This window comes from Rhipicephalus sanguineus, chromosome 4 (assembly GCF_013339695.2).
Source record: "Rhipicephalus sanguineus isolate Rsan-2018 chromosome 4, BIME_Rsan_1.4, whole genome shotgun sequence".
Taxonomy (NCBI): Eukaryota; Metazoa; Arthropoda; class Arachnida; order Ixodida; family Ixodidae; genus Rhipicephalus; species Rhipicephalus sanguineus.
Genome location: NC_051179.1, coordinates 27,987,380 through 27,998,428, shown reverse-complemented (window position 1 = coordinate 27,998,428; position 11,049 = coordinate 27,987,380). Strand labels below are relative to the sequence as shown.

The 11,049-nt window shown below is 47.7% G+C and overlaps 2 protein-coding genes across 2 annotated transcripts in view; both read left to right on the top strand.

The window, feature by feature from the left end:
• Positions 1 to 1,147: 1,147 nt before the first annotated feature.
• Positions 1,148 to 11,049, top strand: part of LOC119389686 (sodium- and chloride-dependent GABA transporter ine-like) — a 272,940-nt gene continuing 263,038 nt past the window's right edge. The window contains 1 exon segment of the mRNA XM_037657048.2: positions 1,148 to 1,154. The gene's annotated coding sequence lies outside the window, so the exon portion shown is untranslated.
• LOC119391100 (ubiquitin-conjugating enzyme E2 Z) lies at positions 5,641 to 6,693 on the top strand. Its single transcript, XM_037658777.1, has one exon. It carries the CDS (start codon positions 5,641 to 5,643, stop codon positions 6,691 to 6,693), a length of 1,053 nt encoding a protein of 350 aa, XP_037514705.1.

The window sequence follows — 11,049 nt, the reverse complement described above, 5'->3', positions numbered from 1 at the left end:
AGCAATGATTGCGATAGCAAGAAAAGCGGCCCGTGATGGACGCGCTGCTACGCTGAAGAAACATCTACCCCCCGGCAGCAACAACCGCGTGAGCAGACAGCGCAAGGGCAAGGTTCTCCCTGTGCAAATATTAGAAGAAGCGAGCGAGCTGGCCGACAACATTTAAACGCGCCCGTGTCGCTCCTCGCGCCATCTCGCTGGTAATGAAGAAACGCTTATAAGCGCCTGCCGTCTCTGAGTCCTGCCAGCGGTAAAGGGTGTGTATATAACGTTCGCCGTTAGCTACCTGAAGGATCTGCGCTTTGTGGCGTAGTGGTTAGCGCCACGCGCTGCGGGGCGAGCGGTCACTGATATATATATATATAGTCAAGTAGATCCTCCGTGAGAAGTCACAACGTTGTTTATTTCGACGTTTCAGCCAGAGTCTGGCCTTCATCAGGAATGAGGGTACAGTTTGTTGGTGCTCAGCTTTATACAATCTTAGAGGAGTGAGGGTACGCGGAATAATAATAATAATAATAATAATAATAATAATAATAATAATAATAATAATAATAATAATAATAATAATAATAATAATAATAATAATAAAAAAGAGAACAAAAAAAGTGAGAACATGAGGTAGACCCCCCCCCTTTCTCCGGCCGCCCCCTTCCACCCCTCCGACGATCACTTTTAAGATGTCCGCGGCCTGCATATCCTTCCCTCCATTAACGTATTGTTCCCGACCAGGCAGCGCCTCGTGGCTCCGGCGGTGCGGTGTGGGGTAGAAAGGACCTTTTTTATGAAGTTAAGCCTTTAACTACTCAGTGCCCCGTGGACGTCTCGTCCCCGGTGCGGTGTGGGGACAAAAAGGAGCTTTTTTAAGAAGTTAAGCCTTTAACTACTCAGTGCCACGTTGACGTCTCGACCCCGTAAGGGGGCCCGCCGCGTATTGCCGGAAAGGCTAGCAAGCGGGCGCAATGTCAATTTTGGCCCGCTCCTGGATTCCGCAGTCGGGGGCTCCTGATTGTGCACAAGGGCGCTGTCAGACATGTCATGCTTGACAGAATTGATTGGTTAGTAAGGTAGAAACAGCAACAGATGACAGCTGTACTTAGAAATTAGTTACACTTGGAAGTATTTTCAGCTGTCCAGTGACCGTCGCAGCTGCAGTGCCGTGAACTCTTCAGTTATTATTGTCATTATTGCCGTTATTGTTTTCTAATGCTTTAATTGCTGCAAGTGTACCCGGATTCTCATTTATTCCTCTTTCGAGGGTGTTAAATCGGTGGATGAGGTATGACTCTCGTTGTTCACGTTCTCGGTTTGATTTAAATCCCGTTTCTAAGAGTGTTACTGATAGTTTGTCGAATGCATGGTCGGGAAGGTTGAGATGTTTTGATAGAGGTAGACTTGGGGCTGATTTCGCATGGGCTCTGTGATTATTGAAACGAATCCTAAATGGTGTTTCTGTTTGTCCGATGTACTGCATACTGCACACGTTGCATTCGAGTAGGTATACCACATTGGATGAATCGCATGTTAGGTTTCCTCTTATGTTAATCGAAACTTGGAGTGTGTGCTGGTTGCCTTGTCTGTTTCTCGCATCGCTTTACATACAAGACATCGTGACTTTAAACAAGGTCGGCATGAATTATTAGGGAGTGAAGTATTGATCTGAGAGTGCACAAGTGTGTCTTTGAGGTTGCGTGGTCGTCGGTAAACGACGCCAGGGGCGAATGGAAATGCGCGTTTCAGACGTTCACTTTGTTCCAGAATGTTGTAATGTCGTTTAAGGATTTTGTTTACATTGGGAAAGTTCGTGCTGTAAGTTAAGCAGAGGTTTGTCCGTTGCGGGTCTTGTTGCGGTGTGTATATAACGTTATATATATATAATATATATATATATATATATATATATATATATATATATATATATATATATATATATCTATATATATATATATATATATATATATATATATATATATATATATATATATTGAAATAGGGGTGTTGTACGTCAAGAAAGGGTCAGACGTTGCTTTGCGAAAGGCTCTTTATCAGGCAGGTCTGGCTACTGGCGAGCGCGTGCGCGAGCGACAACCACGGGGCCACCGATCGTCGTCGTCGTCTTCCGTAACAGCGGAGCGTCTGTCAGCCGAGACTGTCCATATAATTGCTATCGCAATAAAAGCAAGGCGCTGGGTTTACCTTGGATAATATCAGGCCTGTAGCACTCACATCGAATCTAGTAAAACACGTCGACAGAATTTTACACAGCCGGGTAGATCGCTGGATGTCAGGAAAAATGACACTGAGCCCATGTCAAATTGGTTGCAGGCGTCGTTGTTCCATTTGGTGTGCGCATGTTGGTCTAGAAAGTAGAATACAGCTTGCTCGATATCAGAAACAACATTCCGCTTTAGTAACCTTAGATATCACCAAAGCCTATGACAGTGTGGAGCATGTGAAACTGATAGATTCGCTTCAGAACTTAGGACTGCCAGAATACTTTGTGGCATGGGTCTATGCTTTCTTAGGTGATAGAGAATTTTATTGCTCGCAATCTGGTGTCAATTCTTCAAAATATAAGCAAACGAGAGGCCTCCCGCAAGGGTCAGTGTTATCACCCTTATTCTTTAATGGTCTACTATGTACTATTCCCATACAGCAGGACGTGCAGGTATATGTGTATGCCGATGACATCGCATTTTTCGCTACGTCAGCAGACATTCACACATTTTACCAAATTCTGCAGACATATATGAATAGCCTAGAAACGTGGCTGGAGGCTATTAACTTATCGCTAAATATTAATAAAAGCGCAATTGTAGTTTTTGCACAAAATGTCCCAGTGCAAATTTTATTACTCTACCGACAAGACGTCACACCTCAGGTCGAGTCAGATAGGTATTTAGGGGTAACCTATACCGAAAAATTAAACTGGTGTCCCCATATAAAAAACATGGCTACTAAGGGAGCACGAGAAGTAGGGATGCTGCGTAGGCTCAGCAATAAACGTGGTGGTTTGCGCAGAGACGTGCTCGTCATGATTTATTGCATGTACATTCGACCGATACTAGAATTCGACTGTGTTTTGTTTCTGGCGATCCGGCTTATAAAGTTCGACCACTGGTTTTGTTAGAACGCGAATCGTTACGATTATGTCTGGTGCTACCTAAATTTGTTGCAAACAATATTCTATATGAAGAATCACGACTGCCGTCTCTTATCAAAAGGTTTCATAGTTCAACAGTACGCACATTCCTAAAAATCTATGCATCTACACAGAGGATGTCACAGTATGTTTTCATTAAGCAGCAGGCCTCATTTTTTAATCATCGATGGTCTAGATTACGTTGACCCCAAGTCATTTTTACGCAGAGACTTCTGGACCCATTAAAACTTCACCTCTGGGAAGTACATACACTCAGCACTGTAGAAACCATTAGGATTGAATTTGATGATATATATCCCAAGAACGCAAAAAATTTACCATATCAATACCTAAATGGAATTTTGGAACATCATTTGGCCAATCTAGAAATAAACACTGTGATAGCGACTGATGCTTCCGTTTGTGAAGAGAAGGCAAGTGTGGGAATTGTATCATTCTCTCCAGGCTGGCCTTTCTCAATTCGGTTACCGGACTTCACCCATATTTACCAGGCTGAATTGCTGGCAATAGTCCTAGCATTGAGTAAATTGCCCCAGTGTCTACCTGCAGTGGTTGTTCTCATAGACTGCCTCTCTGTTTGTTCTGCCTTAAGTGCACCTAATTTATCGAGTACCTTACAGACATTCTATTCGCTAATTCCCAGACATGTGCGGCTGGTTCGATTAGTGTGGGTACCAGGCCATAGAGGTTTAGCACTCAATGAATATGCGGATGCACTGGCAATATCATCCCACGATGGCCCCATTTTGTCCGTATTGCACACGTCGGCGTATGTCACAGCAGCGCGATTTGAAAAGCGTACCACGGCCAATAACTTCAATAAATCACCTTTGTTTTTATCAGATTTCCCACAGCGAAAGTTTCCTTGGAAGAGCAGGTGGTATTCATCTAGGAAGGAAGAAATACTAATTACAAGGCTACGCTGTCGAGTCCCCCCACTGAACTTTTACCTTCACAGGTCGGGTCTGGCTCAGTCACCTTTATGCCTTCACTGTAATGGGAGGGAATCTCTGGAGCACTTCTTTTTGACGTGCCGTAGATCTAAAACACCAAGGAAAAGACTACTAGAAGAACCACTACGGAAGTTGGGCTTGAATTTGTCACTTCCGGTGATTCTTTCATTTCGGGCAACCATATTTGGTTTTAGCCAAAGGAGCGTTTTCAACGCCGTATCTAATTTTTTACGAGAATCTAAAAGAATTGAATATTAAGTGCAGCTGAATTCAGTTGTCTTAGTTACAACGGTATATGTTTGTTTTTATTATTGTTGTTGTTTCCCTATAGGTTTTTTTTTTCTTATCTTGCCAGTTTATATTACTAATCTGTAATGGCTAAACATCTCATTTTCAACTTTTTCCTTCAGTAAGCGAATTAGTTTCCTAAGCAAAGCACCGTCCGCTTCATGGCCTATCCCCCGGGGTGGGTTGCGCCAAGGTACTGAGGAACCAACCAACCAACCAACCTCCCCCCCCACCTTGGCACCAATTTTCAGCACTCGGAATTTTTTACGCCGCTGCGGCGAAAAATGTACCCATTACTTCTACCCGCAACCCATTCTGCACTTACAGACAGAACTGGAATGTGTTTGAATGATCGCTTGCTTGCGCAAGCCACAACGGGCACTGCAGAGTCCTTTATGCGAGGGGGCATCTTCCGGAAAGTCGTTCGTGGGACCACCTCTGACCCAAGACAACAAGACAAAGAAGTATCTCCCTCCCGGCACGCTCCTTTTCGGGAAAGCGGATTCCGCATCATTTCGAACGAGAAGGGTATTCTCTCGCATACAGTGTGCAGAACTCAACAATGTGGCTTTTCAACGACGGCCCGCCAGGTGTCGACTAATCTCCTCTGTGACGTTGTAAATATGCGTGGCCCCCCAAAAATGCACTGCTGTGGCAGTGACGTCTTCCTTCATACACCCGCATCTAAAGCCCTGCGAGTAATGGGTAAACGACGTGATGCGGGTAAAGTCCCATAGGGGCTTTACCCGCATCATGTCGCTAGCGCCGCCGTGTTGAATTCCGGCAGTGTCATTTGCTTTGTCGATTTGCTTTCTCTTGTTTCTTTTTTTTTCTTGCGACGCACATCTGAGAAACCGACGCTAACTGCGGAGGCCACAAACCACCTAGAGAACTTAGTGCAGTGCCTTGTGTCATCTCTTTCTCCAAAGGGTCGATCATTCCGAGCAACAAAAGGGGCTGGCCACCCTGAGAAAGAGCGCGCTCCCGTCACGTGAGCAGCAACGCAAGAGAAAGAGGAAGAGGCGCTGTTCACTTCTTGGCCAATCCCCCGCAGTGGGTGTGAGCCATAGTTGAAGGCAAACAAGAACAAGAACAAGAGCGAGTCTTGTCTTTTGCTGCTGACGCCGCCGATAACGCAGGCTCTCCCTTCGAAAGGGGCTTCCCACCGGGCTGAAAAAGTCGCGCCATCCGTGTGCGGAAGAGAAGGTGCGTGAAAGACCTGCTGCCACCTGCGAGATGGCGACGCCCCAAGAGCAAGCTCCGGACGCCATGCCTAGCACCAGCGCCGCGACGGACGAGACCGACGACGAGACCGACAACGAGTTACTCAATTCGTACGTCGACGTCTCGAGCGACTACGACAGCGACGACGAGACTGACAAGTCGTCTTTAGCAGCGATGAAATTCGCAATGAGCGCCGCCGCGTCCGGCACAAAATCGGCTGGCAACGCGATCGACGCACACTTCTCCGCGCTCAAGGTGAACCCGAGCCTCGAGTCCTTGGCGAGCAAGATGAACCACTGGGAGCCGACTCTCTGCGAGTACGAGGAGACGACGCCGCAGTGCCGGTTGCGCGCCAAGCGCGACATCATGGACCTTCTCAGCGATCCGCCACCGGGAGTGTACATCGCGCCCGCGGAGCACAATATCACCCTGATCGACGCGCTGGTGCTGGGCCCCGCCGACACGCCGTACGAGGGCGGCTTCTTCCACTTCCTGTTACAGTGCCCGCCCGACTACCCGATCAAGCCACCGCGCGTCCGCCTCATGAACACCGGCTCCGGTCGCGTGCGCTTCAACCCGAACCTCTACGAGTGCGGCAAGGTGTGCCTCAGCATACTGGGCACCTGGACAGGGCCGGCCTGGAGTCCCGCGCAGTGCATTTCGAGTGTGCTCATTTCGATCCAGTCGCTGCTCTCGGAGAACCCGTACTACAACGAGCCGGGCTTCGAAAACGAGAGGCGGCCGGGTGATTCCAAGCAGTACAACCTGATCGTGCAGCACGAGACGATCCGCGTGGCCGTGTGCGACGCCATCGAGGCCTGCCTCAACGGATCGTCGCTGTGCCCGCCTCCCTTGAGGGAGGTGATGCTCAACACGTTCCCGGACTACTACGAAAAGTACGAGAAGGCGGTCGTGTCCAACGTAGATCTGACGGGCAGGGTCATGGAAGATCCGTTCGGCACCAGGAGGGGACACTTCCAGTACAAGACCTTGCTCGAGCGACTGCGGACACTGAGAGGACAAGTACAAGAGTGGTTGGAGGCTACGCGGGAACGGAGCGAATAAACGGCTCTTCTTCTCTGTTGTGGACTCGGAAAAGAGTGGACGATCGAATCTGTGGCGCTTTTTTTTATTTCTAGTTTCTGCGGAGCCATCTCGGGAATGGATGAAAAAAGTCAAGCACGACATTAAAAATCTGCACGCCGCTTGTAACAACAATGGCGTTAAATGTGATGCGCAGTCAGGCACGTAGCCAGGATTTTTTTTCGGGGGGGGGGGGGGGGGGGCCCAAGGCCTAATTGTTCGAAAGAAAGTATTTCCATGGCAAAAATAAAACAAAAGTTGCCCGGGAATATAGAAGGCTGGACGAATTTCGGGGGGGGGGGGGGGGGGGGGGGGCCGGGCCCCCCGGGCCCCCTCCTTGCCTACGTGCCTGTGAACAGTCGTTCGTTTGCACATTTCAGCACGTTTAGAAAATGGAAATTACAAAAAGAAATGTTACTAAGATTAACAAGAAATTTGAAGAAGACGACAATGGAAGGAATAAAAACAGAAAATTAAAAATATAAGTAAAGCGTTGTAATTGCAGCTCGTGCCGCCGTGCAAACTACGACAAAAAGCTGAAATGAAAAGCCAATGAAAAATTAAAATAAATAGAACACAAAACAATCGATCAGAGACAAGACAAGGATTCCGCAACGTCCAAGAGCTGCGGGCACGACACCCACTCGTGGTCCCAACGGCTACGCTACCCGAGTCGCAACAGCTGTGACAGCGATGGGATACCACGGCCCGTATCCTCAGCCGCACATAAGAGGCGCGACCCCAGTCGCAACAATACACACACTTCGTCACCAAGCCCAGCTATCGAGTCATCTGCCTTTATGTTCTTCATAGGTATCCATGAGATGAACAGTCATACGAATGAAATGCATACATGAAGCAATGGCTGTTCTGCATTGCGATTTTCCAAACGCGTTTTCCACAAACTGTGCGTTCCCATAAGAAAAAAATGCCAGGCCTGCGCTGAAACCGCAGCACAGTCACAGCGAAAGCTGGAAGAGCGGCGTTTCTAGAGCCCGTTGTAAGCTCTCTTGGGGCTACAATACAAGTACACTAGAAAGGTACCCAATACGCCATAAATCACACTTTTTGTGAAGTTGGGAAGCACCTACTAAGCCATTATTCGTCATTCAGCAGAGAAGCGAGGCACCAGCTACACGTCTGTAAGGCATTATGTGCACTTTGTTGACGCGACGACTGATGACGATGAAGAATTATGACTCAGCCCTTTGTAATGGGTTGGAAGCTTTAAACGGCCCACCAGTTATGTAATTTGCATTGGGTGACGCCCGGTCGCTATTTCCCTCTCCCGTCATGCTGTATAACATACGTTGACGTGGGAGAGAGACGGGGGGGGGGGGCGAAGAACTCTACTGAGACCCCGAGGAAATGCATCATGCGCTTATGGACTTCCTTGGCCACCAATACAAGTGCACTTGCGAGGAACCCACTAAGCTATAAATAATTGTAATTTTACTGAGACCCCGAGGAAATGGATCATGCGCTTATGGCCTTCCTTGGCAACCAATACAAGTGCACTTGCGAGGAAATCACTACGCTATAAATCATTCTAATTTTTTAGAAGTAGGGCAGCAGGCACTGTGCCATTTTTGGTCATTCTACGGAGAGCCGTGGTACCTGCTAAACGCATGTAAGGCATTATGCGCACTTTGTTGATGCTGTGACTGATGACGATGAAGAATTATGGCAGAGCCTTTTGTAATGGGTTGGAAGCATTCAACAACCTACTCGTTGCGCAGTTCGCATTGTGTGACGCCTGGTTACATAATTCGCGTTGTGCGACGCTTGGTGCTTATGTTACTCTTCTACCACGCTATATTGCATATGCTAATGTGGTTCCTTCCCGACATGAACCCTGTATAGGACCTTTTACAGTGAAAGCTGTTATGAGATCATTTCACCGGCCGTTTTTGGAGCCGTAGTTGTCCGCCGCCGCCGCCGCCGCCGCCGCCGGTGTCCGTAACCAGTATCGCTCGAAATAAGAAAAAAAAACGAAATAAGAAAAGATTCCAGGATGGAACGAGGTTCGAACCTGGGCCCTCTGCGTGTGAGCCCAGTATTCAACCTCTGAGCCATGCCGGCGCCTGAAACTGCTTCTCAAAAAGGTCCTATACGGGGTTCATGTCGGGAAGGAACCACATTAGCATATGCAATATAGCGTGGTAGAAGAGTAACATAAGCACCAAGCGTCGCACAACGCGAATTCTGTAACCAGGCGTCACACAATGCGAACTGCGCAACGAGTAGGTTGTTGAATGCTTCCAACCCATTACAAAAGGCTCTGCCATAATTCTTCATCGTCATCAGTCACAGCATCAACAAAGTGCGCATAATGCCTTACATGCGTTTAGCAGGTACCACGGCTCTCCGTAGAATGACGAAAAATGGCACAGTGCCTGCTGCCCTACTTCTCAAAAATTAGAATGATTTATAGCGTAGTGATTTCCTCGCAAGTGCACTTGTATTGGTTACCAAGGAAGCCCATAAGCGCATGATCCATTTCATCGGGGTCTCAGTAAAATTACAATGATTTAGAGCGTAGTGGGTTCCTCGCAAGTGCACTTGTATTGGTGGCCAAGGAAGTCCATAAGTGCATGATCCATTTCCTCGGGGTCTCAGTAAAATTACAATGATTTATAGCGTAGTGGGTTCCTCGCAAGTGCACTTGTATTGGTGGCCAAGGAAGTCCATAAGTGCATGATCCATTTCCTCGGGGTCTCAGTAAAATTACAATGATTTATAGCGTAGTGGGTTCCTCGCAAGTGCACTTGTATTGGTGGCCAAGGAAGTCCATAAGCGCATGATGCATTTCCTCGGGGTCTCAGTAGAGTTCTTCGCCCCCCCCCCCCCCCGTCTCTCTCCCACGTCAACGTATGTTATACAGCATGACGGGAGAGGGAAATAGCGACCGGGCGTCACCCAATGCAAATTACATAACTGGTGGGCCGTTTAAAGCTTCCAACCCATTACAAAGGGCTGAGTCATAATTCTTCATCGTCATCAGTCGTCGCGTCAACAAAGTGCACATAATGCCTTACAGACGTGTAGCTGGTGCCTCGCTTCTCTGCTGAATGACGAATGGCTTAGTAGGCAGGGGCGTAGCCAAGGGGGGGGGGGGGGGGGGGGGTTGGGGGGGTTCAACCCTTCCCCCCGAAATTTTTCAATTTTGCTTGCATATATAGGCACGCACACATACATACACACGCACGAACATACATAAAGTATGGTTGAACCCCCCCCCCCCCCCGCGAAAAAAATTTCTGGCTACGCCCCTGTTAGTAGGTGCTTCCCAACTTCACAAAAAGTGTGATTTATGGCGTATTGAGTACCTTTCTATAGTGTACTTGTATTGTAGCCCCAAGAGAGCTTACAACGGGCTCTAGAAACGCCGCTCTTCCAGCTTTCGCTGTGACTGTGCTGCGGTTTCAGCGCAAGCCTGGCGTTTTTTTGAGAAGCAGTTTCAAGCACCGGCATGGCTCAGAGGTTGAATACTGGGCTCACACGCAGAGGGCCCAGATTCGAACCTCGTTCCATCCTGGAATTTTTTTCTTATTTCGTTTTTTTTTTCTTATTTCGAGCGATACTGGTTACGGACACCGGCGGCGGCGGCGGACAACTACGGTGCCAAAAACGGCCGGTGAAATGATCTCATAACAGCTTTCGCTGTAAAACATAGAGCCGAAGGGCTCTTGATGAAGTGCCCTTCGGCACGCGAGCAGAGCATAGCATAGCGTTATACGGTATAGTATTGCAAAGGGGTGGAAAAGGTAAGTGATTGTGATGAGAAGGGAAAGGAGGAAGGGAGAGATAAAAAAATAGCATAGAAGGAAAGGGAAGAAAGAGGAAGAGAAATAGAGAGAAAGAAATGGAGAAAGTAAAAGAAAGAGCGAGAAAGAGAAAGAAATAGCTAAATGGATCGATAGAAAAAAATGGAGACAGAACAAAGACAGAAAGAACAGAGAGAAGAGAGGAAAAGGAAGAAACAGAAAAAAAACATGGTTGATCCCTCCGTCATAGGAATCTGTATAACACGAAAGTAAAAGGTCATTACACAAGTAGTTGAATGTTTACTGTATGTACATTGATATAAGAGAGCTTGCATAATGTCTGTCGGTATTTTGGCAGCTATAGCACCGTTTAACGTGGATGCACCCACGTTGACTCTTGGTGGCACGTCGCCATCCCGACGACTAAAGTCCATGATCAATGATTAAACCTTTGTGGTAGTGTAATAGTTAACGGTGAGATCGTAATCAGAGAAAGCGACGTGACAGCCAGATGAGCGCCGCTGACTGGACGCAGAACTTGGGCTAAGCTCATCATCCCGTGGCATGTTAA